The sequence below is a fragment of the Bison bison genome, unplaced genomic scaffold (genome assembly GCF_000754665.1).
Source record: "Bison bison bison isolate TAMUID 2011002044 unplaced genomic scaffold, Bison_UMD1.0 scf7180017864205, whole genome shotgun sequence".
Lineage (NCBI taxonomy): Eukaryota > Metazoa > Chordata > Mammalia > Artiodactyla > Bovidae > Bison > Bison bison.
In genome coordinates, this window is record NW_011494777.1 from 3,449,726 (window position 1) to 3,468,376 (window position 18,651).

General features: G+C 44.0%; 1 protein-coding gene across 1 annotated transcript in view; it reads left to right on the top strand.

The window, feature by feature from the left end:
• The first annotated feature begins 69 nt into the window (after positions 1–69).
• OPCML (opioid binding protein/cell adhesion molecule-like) overlaps positions 70–18,651 on the top strand; it is a 527,809-nt gene continuing 509,227 nt past the window's right edge. Inside the window, 2 exon segments of the mRNA XM_010844694.1 lie at positions 70–175; positions 178–235. Of these exon segments, the coding sequence (XP_010842996.1) occupies positions 70–175; positions 178–235 (164 nt within the window).

Below are 18,651 nucleotides of genomic sequence, written 5' to 3' on the forward strand. Positions count from 1 at the left end.
GCTCGCGTGCGGGGCGGGGGACGAGGACCGAGCCGCCGCCGGAGTTCTGGGAAGTTGTGGCTGTCGAGGATGGGGGTCTGTGGGTCCCTGTTCCAGCCCTGGAAGTGCCTCGTGGTCGTGTCTCTCAGGCTGCTGTTCCTTGTACCCACAGGAGTGCCCGTGCGCAGCGGAGATGCCACTTCCCCAAGGCGATGGACAACGTGACGGTCCGGCAGGGGGAGAGCGCCACCCTCAGGTAGGGAGCTGTACTTCGGCGGGGGACTGAGCCCCTCAGATGGGATTCGGTGGGAACGGGCGAGCGAGAGAGGACCGGAGACCTGCGTGGGGGACGAGCGTGGGAGAGGGCTTTTGCAGGCCCAAGAGGTGCCCACTTGGCGTTCTGTGGCAACTGGAACCCGTTCTCCTGGACAGCTTGCTCATTCGCTGTGGCTTCTCTGGCCCCGGGTTTTCAGAGCGAGTCCTGAGGTCCAGGCTTGGGATTGCATGTATCCATGAGGCTGTGGCTAGACTTGGCACAGCGATGTGAGCCCTGGCATTGAAATACTGGGGGCTGAGCTTGGGAGCACTGGTGCCCTGGGGGCTGTCTCATAGTCGGGAAGGTATGTGATGAGGCATGGTGGTCCAGAGAGGGCTGGTTGGCCTCTATCAGCGGGATACCTGAAATTTCCGGCTCTGGAATTGCCAGCTGCTGGGCCCGGGCCCTTTATGAGTCTGCAGCCATCCATGCCAACCCCGTGTGCTGCTCCTGGGGCCCCGGTTGTAAATTACGAGGGCAGTTTTATCTTTGCAGGCTCGGCCCAGGGAGAGGAAACATGTCTCTTTTATGCAACGACAACACTCCTGTGTGAAAAGCACAATAGGAAAGCTTTTTGTTTTACCTTAATGAGTTACAGAGAAGCACTTACGGGCTCCAGGCAGAGGGGTGGAGATTCTTGGAATATGAACCTTTAGGGACCCGGCCTGCTGCAGCAGAGACTTTAATAAAAATGCAGCCACCAGTTTCCACCAGCTCAGCAGATATCATCTTTTATCCCTTTAATGAGGCAGTTCTGGTCCTCGGAGACACATTCAGGGACGTCCCAGCTTAACTCTGCTCACAGTGTGCACGGGGTGAATGCATTTGCCCTGCCTGTGACTTTGATGGTTACGGTGGAAATAAAACATCGTGCCCCAGATTCTGCAGCTGAGAAGCCTGGCAGCTCCAAGGAACGCGTGAGGGTGGGGCTCCCTTCCTGCTCGGCCCTCGACTTTCTTGGTGTCCCTCTCAGCCCAGATGAACCTCTCCCTGGGAACGAAAGGAAGGCCTCACGCGACCACTGCTCTTCTTCCTAATCCCAGGCGTGAGGTTGATGCTTGCCTTCTGAGTGGTCTCACTGAGTTTTCTTCTGAGCCCAAGGACAGGTCCTAGAACCCTGTCTGGTGGTGTATGGGGGCCCCAGAAGGAGGGAGAAAAACCAGAATGGAGACAGACCTCCTTTCCAGACCTCCAGCAGGAGGGAACCCCTCTGGCTTGTCCCGGACTAGAGGGAGTATAACGTGCATACTTCCTTCCATCAGAGAAATCCCGGGGTGAGGGGCTGGTCCACGCCCTGCAAGGCACATGCGCAGAGGGCCAGTCTGCTCAAAGAGAGGAGTAACAGCCAGGCTACGGTGCGGGTTACCCCAGGCGACGTGGGGAAATGGCGGTGGGTGTTAAGGGGTGCCAATGCTGTGTGCCTCTCTCTCCGTCCTCCAAACTCATACCCTCGTACCAGGGACAGAGAGGCGTAGCACAGGATAAGGTCTCAGTGCTGAACTTTCCAAAAGCCTCCGGCCTCTTCTTGTCCCTGAAAGTTAAAGCTTTCTGGCCTGCAGTAACACTATTCCACCAGCAGAGGGCCAGCTTTGAGCTACCTTTTTATTAGCTGCTGGCCTGTTTTCATGATCTTCAATTCTAATGTTTAGCAGCTGGGCTTCGTAATGGGAATGGGAATAAAAAAGGGAAAAGCTGAATAGTTGCTTTTTGTGCTTTGTGGAGAAAAAAGAAAGAAAAACCTTACATATTTGAATATAACTGTTATCTGTTACCTGACGGCATGCTTTATTTTTTAAAAAGTAAGCCCATCTTACGATGATTTTGCCTCTTGACTTCTGTATAACTTGCCCTGAAATAGAGAAATTCAGTGCATTGTCCCCATTTTAATCTTTCTGTATTCTCTTTCTTTTACCTCTCATGTTTTCCTCTTTTATTAAGTTTCTTTCATTTTTATCAAATGCCTCCATTTTATATGCTTTTGCGTGTTATTCATTCTCATCTTTCCATCTTTGACCACTGAAGTCTTACTATTCCCTTATTTTTTAAGGTTCTGATTTCACTACAATCACAGTGTTTCTTAAAATAACATCAATAACTCTCACAGATTTCTGGGGGTCTCAATCTCTCCCCTTCTGTTCTCCATGCTCCTTTGGTGTCTTGGCTTGACAGCTGTGCGCCGGTCTCAGTGAAAACCTTGTTTGTCAGGACTCTGAGGGGGCGGGCATCCTGTTTCCCGTCTCTGGAAGTCCATGGTCTCAACCCCAGATAGATGTATCATCCTGTTGGTTTTTTTTTGCTTCTAAAAAATTGTAGTTCTTAACTGCAGTCACTCTCTAATCTCCTAAAAGGTGTGCCACTGGGAATTCTGTGTTTGGGAATTTAGTGTTCTGAATGCATCAGATGTTCAGAAGGCATTGAAAGCACTGACTGATTCCCAGGTCCACTAGTCAGAGCCATAGAAAGTCTGTTCATATGTGGCTGCCTCGGAGCAAAGTAATCCAAACCTGTTTCTCAATCTTGAATGAAGTTACATAGGAGGTCGAAGACCAACCAGGAGAAGCCAAGGGAAGGAGAAAGCTCGGTCCTCCTTTGAAATTTTCAGTGAGATGCTGCTCGGCTTAGAGAGGGGTGATCTCCTTCCTCGGCGCATGTTTGTGGTGCTAGGTCTTTGAACGTGGAAGGAACTCATTTTATGTAGATGAGGCAATATTATCTTCCTCATAACTACTTCACAGGGCTACTTGAAAAGTAAAAATAATTATGGGACTATGGAGTTATTTTGCCTTCTTGAAAGAGAGATGATATGGAAAATGAAGGTGGTATTCACAGTGTCTGAATTATAGCTGCTATGAATCTGATTTGAATTCATTATTACAAATGGGCCCTCTTGGCCAGAATCATTTCATTACAATTATCTGCTGTTGGGTTAAAAATGTTCTGTGCCTCTGCATTAGATTAGATATGACAAGTGTCTAGAAGTCCTGTGTCTGAATCATTGCCCACGTCAGGAAGGGAGCCCAGGATGCTCGGTGTGGTCAGCTGGTGTGTATTAGGCTATTTCAGTGACGCAATGCTCACCAGATGTGTTTTCTTCCTGGACCTCAGTCTTCTCTAAATTTGCTTCGGTTTTGCAGTGAACCGCATCATCCGTGTCCGTGAACATTCTGAGGGGGTTTCGGTAGGCTGAAAGTGGGGGTTGTTGCTGTAACTGTTCTGCTAAGCGGGAAAAGTTCCCACCAGCAACCTGGGGAGGGTTGTTTTTTTTTTAAGCATGGCAGGATAATCAGTTTTGCTGATCCAGGCTGGCTGATCTGGGATTATGCTTAGAAACTCTCGTCTAAAATACCCTCGCATTTTCATTTGGAGTTCTGAGCTAATCTCTTTGGAACCCAGTATTTGGAGGTTAACCACTGCCAAGGAGGAATCTGTGCAGCAGGATTTTGCCAAAGTCACTGAGGCAGTCAGGCTCCCACGGAGGCGTCCTGTCTTTTCCTGGGTGTTTCTCTGCCTTTTGCCCTCTCCATCAGCAGCTTTCTTTTTGTGTACATTAGAACATTCAGAAGAGCCATTAGGTTATTCCAAACAAGGCCACAGCACGTGAATTTCAGCATTTCAGTTACCTAAACTGAATAAGGACTCTGATCGGGGCAATGGCTTCGCTCTGGTAAGATGGATTCAGACATGGACCCAAGTACAAGTCCATACAGGGCCACTCCAGCTGCAGTGCTAACCTGGGTTGCCCCGGAGTTACTGAAGATGCATTTTAGATGTTCCATGGCCAGGATCCCAGACGAATGAAAGCAAAATGTCTGGAGTTGGGCACGGGTGTATTAAAGATCTCTTCTAGTATTTCTCATGTTGAGAACTGCTGCCCCAGAGCCCCTTCCTGCCCCAGAGCATCTGAGCAAGGCTGGTGTCCAGTGGTCCTGCCCACACTTTCATAACCCTACCTGCGTGCATGGACCTCACCACTTAAAGCTGCTGAATTGCCTGAGAAGGAGCACCAGGCCTGGGGGCCTGCATACCACCTGGGCTTGATTCTTACTCCTTCCCTCACCTGCCAAATGATTTTGAGCACTTGAATTCATTTGTGTACCCTTGGGGATGATGTCTGCCCCATCTAAGGCATCGGGGAGATGAAAGAGATGGTGTTATTATGCTGATTAGAAAGCAACACACAAGTGCAGGTTGTTATAGGAGCCAAACAAAACCTCAGTGATGACCTGTGATGCCCTGTCCTTTCTGGGTTCATTTCTCCCCGCTCCCCCAGATGCATAGAGAGCTCTAGAATTCTCCTCCCCCTCCCACCACACACACAGATCTCTAGCATTCTCTGCCCCCCCAACCACACACACAGAACTCTAGAATTCTCACCCTTTCCCCAGTGCCAGCCAGCGCCCTGCTTTCTGCTCATGGTCAGGACTCACCTTCATCTGAGCCCCCATAACGCCTGCTGCAGATCTTTGTTCTGATGGTCACACACTGTGGACTCGTCAGTTACATGTGGGTGTGGTTGGACTGTGAGTTCCTAGAGGCACAAAGCCATGACCTAGGTGTTGGCTACAGACACCGTCATGGATACTGAGGATCCAAAATGATACGTCTGGGCTGAATGCTTTACTCCACTGTAAAGGAGCTCAGTCTCTTATGATGGAGTGTTAATCTGCAGCGATAAAATGCTCACAGCGAAAGGGTTCCGTTCTCTTCACAATATGGCGCCAACGGCAGGTGGTTGGTTAGAGCCTTTGGGGGCCTGGGGGACCTGCATTCTGGTGCGATCACTTGCCAGGGGGACACTGAGTCCACCAGTGGCCTCCGAGGCTGAGCCATCCCTGGGACAAGGCGAGGAGCAGGGCAGCAGAGCAGAGGGGGTCTTCTCAGCTGCAGTAGGGTGATGGACTTGAGAGCAGGGCTGTTCCTGCGGAGACCTGCCTTCTGTCGACCAGAGGAGACATGTGGAGCCAGGAGGGAGAGGGGCGGATGGGGAAGTTGGCGTATTCCCATCCGGCAGGCCTGGAAGAGGGGGGCTGGCTAGATTGAGGTCGTCTAATCACTGATTGGTAGGGATGCCAGCACGGGGGATGGGGGGGCGCATCTTAAGGCAGTCAGCATATGTGTTCTGTGACTTTCTGGATTGCTCTAAACAACTCAGCCATTCCCATCTAAGCCCTTGTTCTTTTTTTTTTTTGGCCTTTAAGTAAATTTGGTCCTTGGGTTCAGTTTAGTCCTGCTGTTCTAGAAAGGGACCTTGGCCTGCCTACCTTGCTCACTGTGCAGCTGGCTCTGGTGAAGGGCAAGGGTGGAGGCGAGCAGGACTGGGCAGCCTGAGCCCCAGACCTGATGGGGTCCAGACATGAGACGCAGAGGATAAGAGGTCCCGTCCATCCTTCCCAAAGGAGGACTTGCACATTATCATTAATGGGAAGCATCGTCATGGTCCTAAACATATGTTTAGGGCTGGCCAAAATGGCGTTGCCTGTTAAGTTAGGAACTGTTAACCTTTCTTGATTTTTTATTTTCCAATCCACTCAAGATGGCCCAGACTATTTTGGGTTCATTAGTTTGTGTACCATTTCCCCTGCAGGAAGATGCTTTTTAGCTGACCTTGGGTTGAGGAGGAAGGTGGCTGGGAATGGGCCCTGGGGAGAGAGGCTTCCCGCTGAGTGCCTTCTCACCTTCCAGCTGTAGCACCTTCCTGGGACTTCTCGTACCTGGCACATCTTTTTTTAAGACGTGAAAACTGAAGCTGTGATGTTTCTGCAGCTCAGCACTCGCCCTGCCTCCATCTGTATGTCATTGCCTCAGTAGAGGAGGTTAGAAAAGGGAGGTGTTGGAGCCTGGTGCCCCTTCCCTGCGGGACCACACCGCAGACCCTTCAGTAAAACCTGTGGGTGGGGCTTAAATAAATAGACCCCGTCATCCATAATTGACTGTGTGTCGGGTGCCAGGCCAATTACTTACTGTTTCATGTAATTTTCAGAATATTATGATCCTGTCCAGGAAGGAGACATTTTCTTCTACCCTTCTAGGGTCTTCTGGCTGGTCTAAGAATTAAACAGACAGCAGACAGGTGAAGAGGAGAAAGTCAAACAAAAGTTTAATAACATATATACATGGAAGAAACCCAGGGGAACTAAATAACTCACCCCAAAGCCCAAAGTCCTCATCCTGAACACCATCCTCAGCTGAAGACTAAGGAGGATGTTGGAAGTAGTGGTGTGGAACTTTTAAGTAGAGGAAGGCAGTTCACATGGAGATGAAAAAGCAGATTGATTGGTAAATGAATGAATGTTGGTCCAACAGAGAGGGACGCAGAGTGGGCTCTGATCTCTGGGAGTTGCCCCCCCAAACCTGGCCGTATTCTTTGCAGACATCTCTTCTGACCCTCTGTTCCTGGAATAGGTTCTCTATCTGAATTCTCAAGACAGTTACTGGGAAGGTCAGAGTTTCTTCCTGAGTCTTGGGCCTTGACTGTTTTCAGCTTGAAATAATCCACATGCCAGAAACATTTTGACATGTCAAATTTTGTTCCTCTACAATCCGCAATGTATAAACTAGGAGACTAAGGTTCAGAAGGTTGAGGCACTTGCCTTGGGTCACATGGTTATTATGTGTCAGAGTCTATGCTTGCTCCTAGAATGCCTTTTCCCCCTTCTTCTGAGTTTGATAGTGCCCTCTTCCAGGTAGGGAGAACAGAGGATGTTTCCATGAGCTTCAAGCAGAAGAAGCAGACGGCTCCTCTGTGTTCCTGGGAGCTGTATTTGAGCCCAGGTTAGGACGTCTGCGCTGGGTTGAGGGCTGTGGCCGCCTGTGCTGTGCCCCCAGCAGGTCCTTTAGGCCTCTCCCTGCACACCAGCAAGCACTGCTCTGTCTCTTGGGGCCAGAAATCAGGCTGCAGAGGGTCCCACCCACCATGTGTGCTGCCCCCACCCACCATGTGTGCTGCCCCTGTGCTGCCCTCTGGGTGCCCTTAGCTTTGACTCTGCCCCGAATGCTGCACCCTCTGGGAACGTCTGTGACCTCTCACAGGATGAGCAGCCCCTCCAGGGACCCTGCAGACAGGACAGAGCCAGCAGGGGAATGATGACAAGGACACCAATGACAGAGCATTTCTCCAAGAACCAGGAGGAAGCAAGTGACCCGCGTGGAAGGCTGCAAAGATGAGAAGTCACGTGTTTCTAGATCCAAAAATCCAAGTCATTGTGTCATCCCGTCTCCCCGTCTTTATGCTCGTATTTTATTTTAAACCATCAAGACTGTGGCAGCAGCGGGCACAGGCCCTTCTTGCTCACCTTGTGGCTGACTCATACCCTACAATGTCTGCCTGACCTCTTGTGGCCTCCTCTTCCCTGGAGATGGTACATTTTGCTTAAATCAAAAAGATGCTGAAGGACTTGACCTGGCTTCCGTAAGAGTGCTGATCAATGTTGAAAACTTGCTTTTGAATATTAAACATCTCCATTGGGTCTGAAGATTTATGAGATCTCGATTAACCAAGTTTCCATTGCATAATAGAAATACAGTATGTTTTAAGTGGTTGTGAAGTTTTCTGGCAAGGCCACAGAAGATAATTTAACTCATAATTATCCAAAATGCTATAGACCCGCCATGAAGAATAATAGAACACGATGTTGTTGTAGAAGAAGTAATTACACAAAAGATGGGAAAAATGAATATGATAATTTTCTATTTATCGTGAATGCCAGTGCTGAAGAAAAGTAGACATAATTACAGTAAGATAACATGGAAACATTTTCCCAAAGACATTTCTGAATACTTCCAAAAGTTTGGGAGTTTGTATTATTGTTTCTGTTGTGCCAAATTTAATTTTAAGATGCATAGCTTTCCTTTTATTTGATTCAAGTGTGCATTTGCAGCCTCAGTAATGCTGAGGAGTATTTTCATGAGTATTAATAAAGCAAGGAAGATAGATCAAGGAGACAAAAGACAAAAATGGAAAGTATAGAGAAGGAAAGAGACTTTCCCAGGGCGTCAGCAAGAGTCGCAGACAGACAGAGACTCTGCCCACGTGAGGATGAAGTGGTTAAGGTGGACTCTCTGTAGTCCCAGGTAGAGGAAGAGGGGGAGACAGGAAGTGGCAGTACTGCCCGTCCCCTCCCCCAGGCTCTGCTGTGCCAGTCAATCGGAGGACTGACTGTCCGGGTCGTGGGACCACACCCACACAGGTGTGCCATGTCCACCCTAAGGCATTGTGGTGCGTGTGTGTGTTAGTTGCTCAGTCGTGTCTGACTCTTTGTGATCCCATGGAGTGTAGCCGACCAGGCTCCTCTGTCCATGGGATTCTCCAGGCAAGAATACTGGAGTGGGTAGTCATGCCTTCCTCCAAGGGATCTTCCCAACCCAGGGATGGAACTCGGGTCTCCCACACTGCAGGCAGAGTCTTTACCATCTCAGCCACCAGGGAAGCCCCATCCTAAGTCAAGGTGCCAGCAAATTTAGGGCTCAGGTTCTCACTTGCTGCCAGAACCCGGCTCTTTCTGACCCTTGGTTTCGCCTGGCAGCTGGAGAACCCTTTCTGTCACTGAGCCCTGGCGCATGACCTGCTCCTTTGTGCTGGACCCACCCCAGGCGCTGGGTCATCGGCAGTCTGCTCTATTCGGCAGGTGTCTCTTCTCCAAAAGCCCAGCTCCAGTGTTGACCCCAATCCTCTCTAACTCCTCCTGATTCCTGGACTTTCCAGCACTTACTGTTCACCTGCCCACTGGAACATCCTTTCAGAGACCACCTTATAGGCAGGCAAAAGGTGAGAGCTCAGCCAATTCATGCTTGATCCTTTATTAATACCCTGTCATTCTTGGGTATATGCGTTGCCCTACCAGATAGCATGCGCCTTGACTGGGATTGATTGCAATTGATGCCATCCCAGTGTAGGGATTCTTGTTTGATGTTTGGAACTCCCCACGATGGATAAAAGAAGTCAGCATGTGCTTTGCAAGGAAATGAATCAGTCAGGTGTGTTATTGGAGCGGCCTTGCCCACATTGACTTAGGTGACTGAAAGGCACCTGTGTGGAAGGAGGGAATAAAGGGATTCATATTTGTGCCGGCCTATCTTTCTAGCCCATCCCTAAAAATACTCCTCTCCCTGCTCTTGTTGGCACTGCTTCTGTGCCTTTTGTTAAATGTATTAACACTCTCTCTCCATCTTTGGGTCCCAGAGTCCAGTTCAACACCTAACTCAGAGGGGATGCTCCAAGTTTGTTGCAAAGATGAATGTGTGTCCTTTATCTCTGTCTGTCCACCTCTTTCTCTCACACACACACATACCTACTTTTCCTAATGAAGATATTCTCATCCATTTTTAAGCAATTGGGAAGTCACTGACATTACAACCAAAGATTCTGGCATTTGAGTCCTGGTTGAGATAATGATCTCTCCCTAGATACTTGGTATTTAACTTGTCCTGTCTTCTCCTGCTTATTATAATTGCAGCATTTTCGAATTTCACACCATTCTTAAAGTCACCATTCTGAGATGCTGAGCAGTTACAAGGGAGGTATACCAGCCTCCTCCCTTTTTATTAAGGATACAGAATAGAGGGTGGCATATCCTGGAACTTTATCTGCAAACTCTCAGGAATGGAAAAAAATGTCAGTGAGAGTAGTCTTCTAAAATTGCAGAGGGCATCTTAGGATGAAGGGACTTAGGGACCTATTGTTTTGTCCGTGTGAAATATAGCAGCTTCTGTGATGAGCTCTCACTATGAGATCCTTGAATACATCCCCAGAGCACCTGTCCTGCTATGACTGTGCAGTGGGAACAGTTTATAGATCTTCTTGATTATAAGTTTACATTTACACTCAGCTCGTCAGTGGGCTTCCCTAATGGCTCAGGCAGGAAAGAATCTGCCTGCAATATGGAAGACTTGCATTCTATCCCTGGATTGGGACGATCCCTCAGAGGAGAGCATGGCAACATATTCCTGCATTCTTTCTGGAGAAGAACCATGGACAGAGGAGCCTGGCGGGCTACAGTCGATGGTGTCGCCAAGAGTCACACATGACTGAGCAACGAAGCACAGAGCAGCAGTCAGTGGGCGCTTAGAGAAATATAAGGTTAAGTATAACCCGTGTCAAGAGGTTAAGGCACAGACTTTAAAAGTCAAGAAGATTCAGTTCAAATCCTGGCTGAATGTGATCAGACAAGTGACCAAGTTTATCCAACCCTCAATTTTAAATAAAGGATTGAGGGGTTATACACCACCTCACTAAGTTGTAGGGGAGGAGTAGATGGCATTAAGTTTGTAAGAGCTTAGACTAAAATCAGACATGTAGTAAGTTCATGATAAACAGTAGCATTAATGTTTTAAAAATATGTAAGTTCCTGAATTCACAATTTAAAGAACCAGCTTTTATTGACTACTCTGTGCCAAGCCCAGTTCTAAGCGGCGTGGAAATTATAAAGTTGAATTAATCCCAGAGTTTCCTCTTTAAACACTCACATCTAGTGAATATGTTAGCAGAATAAAGGGCCCATAGATCAGGAAGTGGGGGAGAAAGGAGCCAGAGGGAGAGAGTGAGGAGGAGAGGAGTGAATTTGCATAAAATGCACTATATTCTGTGTTCACTTAGACAAACCCTGGCATTCACATTCAACCGTGTAACCTCCACTCTAAAAGATATAGAATATATTCTTTTTTATCACCCTCAAAGAATTCCCCTATGCCCTCTCTTTTTTTGTGGTCAAATATGCACGGCATGAAATTTACTATTTTAACCACTTTTAAATATGCATTTCTATGTCATTAAATGTGTTTATTTTATGTGCCAAAACGTGTATCTCCAGGCCTGTTTTCAGCTTTCTGAACGGAAACCCTGCCCCCCTCCCCCATTAAAGACTAATTCCCCATCCGCTCTCCCTGCTGCCCTGAGTTTCTGTCTCCTCTAGGGACTTCATATCGTGGGATCATACAGTATTTGTCCTTCTATGACTGCCCTATTTCATTTAGCTTCATGTCTTCAAGGTTCATCACTGTAGCGTGTGTCAGAATTTCCTTCCTTCTTAAGGCTGAAAAATATTCAATTGTAGGTTTATACCACTATTTATCATTTACAGCAGAGACATTACTTTGCCAACAAAGGTCTGTCTAGTCAAGGCTATAGTTTTTCCTGTGGTCGTGTATGGATGTGAGAGTTGGACTGTGAAGAAGGCTGAGCACCGAAGAATTGATGCTTTTGAACTGTGGTGTTGGAGAAGACTCTTGAGAGTCCCTTGGACTGCAAGGAGATCCAACCAGTCCATTCTGAAGGAGGTCAGCCCTGGGATTTCTTTGGAAGAACTGATGCTACAGCTGAAACTCCAGTACTTTGTTCACCTCATGGGAAGAGTTGACTCATTGGAAAAGACTCTGATGCTTGGAGGGATTGGGGGCAGGAGGAGAAGGGGACAACAGAGGATGAGATGGCTGGATGGCATCACTGACTCAATGGACATGAGTCTGGGTGAACTCTGGGAATTAGTGATGGACAGGGAGGCCTGGCATGCTGCGATTCATGGGGTTGCAAAGAGTCGGACACGACTGAGCGACTGATCTGATCTGATCTGTCTATGGAAACATGGGCTGCTGCTATGAATAATGCTGCTATGGATGTGGGTGTACAAATATCTGTTTTCTGCTTTCAATTCTTTTGGTGTATTCCCAGAAATGGGATTTTATATGCCCAGAAGTAGATCATGTGGTAATCCTGTATAATTTTGATGAACTGCCATACCATTTTGCATAGTGGCTGCACCATTTTACATCCCCTCCAGCAATGCACAAGGGTTCCAGTGTCTCCACATCCTTGTCAACACTTGTTATTTTCAGTTTTTTGTTTTTATAATAGCCATTTTAATAGAGGTGAAATGTTATCTCACTGCGGTTTTGATCTGCATTTCCTTGATGATTAGTGATATTGATGTGCTAATGTCCATTTGTGCATCTTCTTTAGAGAAATGTCTATTCAATTGATTGTTCATATTTAATCAGGTTACTTGGAGAAGGAAATGGCACCCTACTCCAGTACTCTTGCCTGGAAAATCCCATGGGTGGAGGAGCCCGGTAGGCTGCAGTTCATGGGGTCACGATGAATCAGACACGACTGAGTGAATCAGGTTACTAGGCTTTGTTGTTGTTGAGTTATAATAATTCTTGATGTATTCTGAATATTAATATTTTATTAGAAATGATTTGCACATGTATTATTCCATGTGTGCATTGCCTTTTTACTCTGTCAATAATGTCTTTTGACGCACACAGCTTTTTAATGTGAGTTTGCACATTTTATCATTTTTTTCTTTTGTCCTTTACGCTTTGCTGTCCTATCCAAGAAATCTTTGCCTGATCCAATGTCATGAAGCTTTTCCCATATTTTGTCCTTGAACAGTTTAATGGTTTTAACTCTTCTGTTTAGATCTTTGCTCCATTTTGAGTTAGTTTTTGCATATGGTGTAAGGTAGGAGTCCAAGTTAATTTTATTGCATGTAGATATGCAGTGGCACCCCACTCCAGTACTCTTGCCTGGAAAGTCCCTTGGACGAAGGAGCCTGGTGGGCTGCAGTCCATGGGGTCGCTAAGAGTCGGACACGACTGAGCCACTTCACTTTCACTTTTCACTTTCATGCATTGGAGAAGGAAATGGCAACCCACTCCAGTGTTCTTGCCTGGAGAATCCCAGGGACGGGGGAGCCTGGTGGGCTGCCATCTATGGGGTCGCACAGAGTCGGACACGACTGAAGCGACTTAGCAGCAGCAGCATGCAGTTTTTCCAGCACCACTTGTTGAAAAGAGTATCTTTTCCTTATTGGGCTTCTCACTCTTGTTAAAATTCATTTGAACTGTAGTTTATTTCTGTGATCTCTATTCTACTCCGTTGGTCTATGTCTGTCTTTATGCCAGGACCATACTGTTTTGGTTATTGCAGCTTATAGTAGATTTTGAAACCAAGAGTATGAGACCTTTTACTTTGTTATTTTTCAAGATTATTTTAGGTATTTGGGATCCACTGAGGCTATATATGCATCTAGGATCAATTTTTCTATTTTTGAAAAAACATCAAAGTCACTATTGACAGGGATTGCACTGAAGGTGGAGACAGCTTAAAGTAGTATTGACAATTTAATAATGCTGTCTTTTAATCCATAAACATGGGATGTCTTTTCATGAATATTTGTCTTTAATTTCTTTCAGAAACATTTTGTAGTTTTTAGTGTATAATTCTTTCACCTTGTTTAAGTTTATTCCTAGTAATTTTAAATGTATAAATTAAATTGATTCTTAATTTCCTTTTTGGATTGTTCATTGTTAGTGCATAGAAATACAACTGCTTTGTATGTGTTATATAAAACACATACGTTTTTATTTTTATGTGAAGATTATGGCATATGCATAAAAATAATTTTATTTCTTTCTTTCCAGTTTTGATAACTTTTAGATATTTTTCTTGCCTAATTGCCCTGACTAGAACTTCCAGTACTATGTGAATAGAAGTGATGAAAGCGAGCAACCTTGCCTTGTTCCTGACATTAGAAGGAAGTATTTAGTTTTTCAACATTAAGTATAAGTATTTTATATATGGCCTTACCTTGATATAATTTCCTTCTACTTCTAGTTTATTGAATTTTTTATCACAAAAGAGTGTTGAATTTTGCCAAATGTTTTTTCTGCATCAATTTACTATTTTTTTAAATTCATCCTGCTAATATGGTATATTTGTTGAGTGATTTTCATGTATTCAACCATCCTTGTATTCCAGTAATATGTTCTCCTTGTTTATGGTATATAATCTTTTAGCATCATGTTGAATTCAGTTTGTTAGCACAGTTGGCTCTTAAATAACACAGGTTTGAACTGTACCAGTCTGCTTGTATATAGAGTCTTTTCAATAGTAAACACTATGTTTGCAACGTGAATTGTGGTTGGTTGAACCCACAGATGGAAAACTGCAGATAGAGAGGAAGCAACACTTTTATGTGGAGGGCTAACTATAAATTAAAAGCGATTTTCAGCGGTACAGAGGGTCAGCACCCCTAGCCCCCATGTTGTTCAGGAGTCGACTGTATATTGAGGGTTTTGCATCAGTGGTTTTACATCCCTTATGATAAGAGATATAGTCTGTAGTTTCCTTTTCTTGTGGTGTCTTTCTCTGGCTTTGGTATTAGGATAATGCTGGCCTCATAGAATGAGTTTAGAAGTGTTCTTACCTCTTTATTTTTTTGGAAAGGGTTTGAGGATAACTATTGTTAATTCTTTAACTTCTTTGTAGGATTCACTACTGAAGCCAGCTTGTCTTGGGTTTTTCTTTGTTAGGAGATTTTTGATTACTGACTCAGTCTCCTTACTAGTTAAATGGCCATTCAGATTTTCTGTTTCTTCATTATTTAGTTTAAAGAGGCTATATTTTTTCTAGAAATTTATCTCTTTTGCCTTTGATTGATTATCCAGTTTGTTTACATACTATAGTCCATAGTACTCTCTTATGATCTTTTCAGTTTCTGCAGCATCCCTTCTTTCATTTTTATTTTATCTGGTCTTTTTGTTGTTGTTGTTCTTGGTAAATCTAGCTAAAGGTTTGTTAATTTGTTCAAAACTAACTTTTGGCTTTCTTGATTCTATTTTTTTTTTCTGTTTTCAATATCGTTGATCTCTAATCACTATTATTTCCTTCCTTCTATTATTTTTGTGTTCAGTTTGGATAGATGTTCAGGCTACTGCTTACTCCTAACTGCACTGCACTGAAGGCAGGTAGAATAAGAGGAAATAAAAATACCATGACATTTCTAGTTATTTTAAATGATGCTTCTTTTTTTTTCCTGCGTTGGGCATTTGGTCAGATTCTGTAATCTTTGGTTGATTTCCAGAGCCCTTGTAAAGTTATTGTTTCCAGTTTCTAGTTGTGTGTTTAGTGTTTCTGTAGGTAAACAAAGGTTTGTTCTTCCTAGGCTGTCATCTTGCTGACATTCCTGCTCTACCCTTTTAAAGTCAGTCCTCCAGGCCTAGGCAGGCATCAGCTTCCTTTCTGACACCATAGACATCATTTCATTTGTTCTAAAATTTTGTTTAAATGGAATAATCCTATATTACACAGTATGTCTAATATGTGATCTTTTTCCTTCAGTTTAATGTATTTGAGATATATACATGTCACTCCTTGTCGTTCATTCCCTTTGCCCTATAGTATTCCATTTTATGGGTATATCACAATTTTTTTCCCCATTTACCTGTTGAAGGATTAATATTGTTTCTAGTTTTTGGGTTTTTTTAATTAAGGTGCAATGAATATTTGAGTATAAATCTTGATAAGGAAATATATTTTCATTAAAAAATGCCTAGGAATAGAACTATTGAATCATATGATATGTATCAGTTTACCTTTAATGAAACAGACAGTCCATTTTCCAATGTTATACCAATTTACATCCTCACTGATGTCTCAGAGCTCCAGCTGCTCCACAGTTCCAACATTTGTCATTGTAGGTCCTTTTAGGTTTTTGGTTTTTTAAAAATAATTTGTAGACTTTTTAGTGGGTATATGAAGTAGTGTATGATTGTGAAATTTTAATTTGCATTTCTTCGGATTAATAACATTCAGTCTCTTTTTATGCATTTTTCACAGTGGCCAGTCTAATATCTTCCCACAGGCAATGGATGATGGATATGTTTATCCATCCATTTATTTCAGCAAATGTTTACTGGACACTATATGCCAGGTGCTATTTTCCAGAGATTGAGTATGGACTAACTTGAGAAGTAAGTCCAGATGGCACAGCTTTGGAAATTGGGGGTCATACTTTTGTGAGTTTTACCTCCAGGAGCCCCAGCAGGTTCTCAGCATGAAAATATGAGAACTGGCAGGAGGAGGTACCATTTTGACATACACTAGAGCATTCTTCTCTCTGTAACAAAACCTGCCTTCAAACTATTTCACCAGATTCAAACCTCAGTGGGTTTCACTGGAGCCTAAACTGCCTGGAAAAGTGAAATACCCAGCTCTACCCTCCTTCAGCTAAAAAAGCACAAAACATAGCTTGAAGAGAAAGTGAGCATTAAAACTACACTCAGATATAGCAGGGATGTTGGAATTATCAGACCAGAAATTTAAAATAACTAGGATTCACATGTTAAGTGATTTAATGGACAAAATGGACAACATGCCAGAACAGATGGGTAATGTAACATAGAAATAGAAACTCTAAGAGAAAATACAGAAAGAAATGCTACAAAAATTGTTGCAGAAGTGAAGAATGACTTTGATGGGTTTATTAGTAGCCTGGACACAGCTAAGAAAAGAATCAGTGAGCTGGATGATACGTCAATGCAAACTTCCTAAGCTGAATAGGCAAAGAGAAAAAAGGCTAGGAAAAGAAAAGAACAGGATATTCAAGAACTATGGGAAACTCATAAATGGTGTAATGTACATATAATGGAAATATCATAAGGAAGAGAGGGAAAGGAACAGAAAAAACAATTGAAGCAATGATGATGGAATTTCTCAAGATTAATGTCAGAGAGCAAACCATAGATCCAGAAGCTTCAGAGATTATCAAGAAGAATAAATGCCCAAACAAGTACACCTATGGATATGATATTAAAATGAGGAAATCCAAAGGCAGAGATGGTTGAAAGCAGCTGGGGTGGGTTGAGGGGTACATCGCTTATAGAGAAGCGAGGATAAGAATTACGTAGACTTTAGATACCTTACAAGCAAGAGAAGAATGGAATGAAATATTGACTCCATCCACCATTATTTACAGGTATTGCTGGCTCTTTGGTAATCATATTATTTGTTCATTATTTTGCCCTCTCTCTTTTTCACACACATGCACAGACTTTTTTTTTTTTTGGCTTCAGTTGGATGTTAATTTCTTGAGAGAAGGAATAGAATGTCAATGTAATTGTCTCAAGTACCTCCTATGATACTTTGCAAACAGAGCATGCTAATTAATTCTGCTTCACAAGAGGCAGGTAGATTGCATCTTTCTCTGTGTCTGCATGTCCTTCCTGAGTGTAGACACAATCAGACATTTATTTATTTGTGATCATAACAGAGGTGACAATAATAATGAACACAGGCAACTTTTATTTGTGTAGTGATTTGCACTTTGCTCTTTCTCCTCCTGAGACGTTCTTTTCCAACCTCTTTGTACATCTGGTAGGTCTTCTGTATCTTCTAGGCCCCATTCAAATGCTGCTTCTTTTGTCAATATTTCCTAGTTTTCCTTGGTCCCCTTTATCTTAATAATCTCCAATCTCCCCACCCTGGCTGGGGATCGTAGTCATAGTGACCTGGGAACATTTTTTTTTAGAATACAGATTCCTGTTCCCAGCTGCAGACATACGGAGTTAAGACTGCTGAGACATATACTCAAGAATCTGATTCTCATGCAATGAAAACTAGTTCCATGCACCATTGTTTGGAAATATTGCATCTGATCCTCTCAGTATTTCCTGCAGAGCATGCAAAGGGAGTAAACTGGCCCTCCCCTGACTTCCCCATCACTACTACATCCCTAGCTGCAGCAGTAGCTATCAGATTCTCTAACAGGGTCTCCATGGGTCTCCATTCATGGAACTGAAGTTCCAAGAAGGCAGTGAAGATATCTCATTCATCTCTGTATCTCTAGTTCTGTGTTCAACCTAATTTTTTGCCTTAGATTATCTTGTTTGTTTGTTAAGACTTATAAAAACCCACTCAAAGTGTTAGGCAAAGAAAGAGGCTCTGTTATAAGGACCATGGAACCCAAGAGAAGTGGAGAATATTGGCTTCTGTAACAAGTGGAACTAGGCAGCCACTCTGTCATCTGCCTATTTGTGGCCATATGGTCTTTTATTTGAAAAATAGGAACCTTTCCAGCACATCTGCTTTCTTTGTCTTTTTACCAGTCAGCTGTCTCCATTTCCATAGGATATAAGACAGCCATCCTGGGTCTTCTGAGTTCACTGGTTTTCAGCCCAAGTTAGTTCCCACAGATAATCTAGCATCTCTGTTTTCTATTTCCAATATAACTTCCAGGAGATGAATCTGAGTATTCAAACGTTGGTTGAATGTCTACCTTAGACCAATCAAACCATAGTTGGATAGAGGGAATCATGTATCAGATAGGATGCTTTTAGTTCTAAGTTATAAATCTGAAGAGCCTCTTGATGAGAGGGAAAGTAGAGTGAAAAGGCTGGGTTAAAACTCAACATTCAAAAAACCAAGATCATAGCATCCAGTCCCATCACTTCATGGCAAGTAGATGGAGTAAAAATGGAAACAGTAACAGACTTTATTTTCTTGGGCTCCAAAATCACTGTGGATGATGACTGCAGCCTCAGAATTAAAAGATGCTTGCTCCTTGGAAAGAAAGCTATGACAA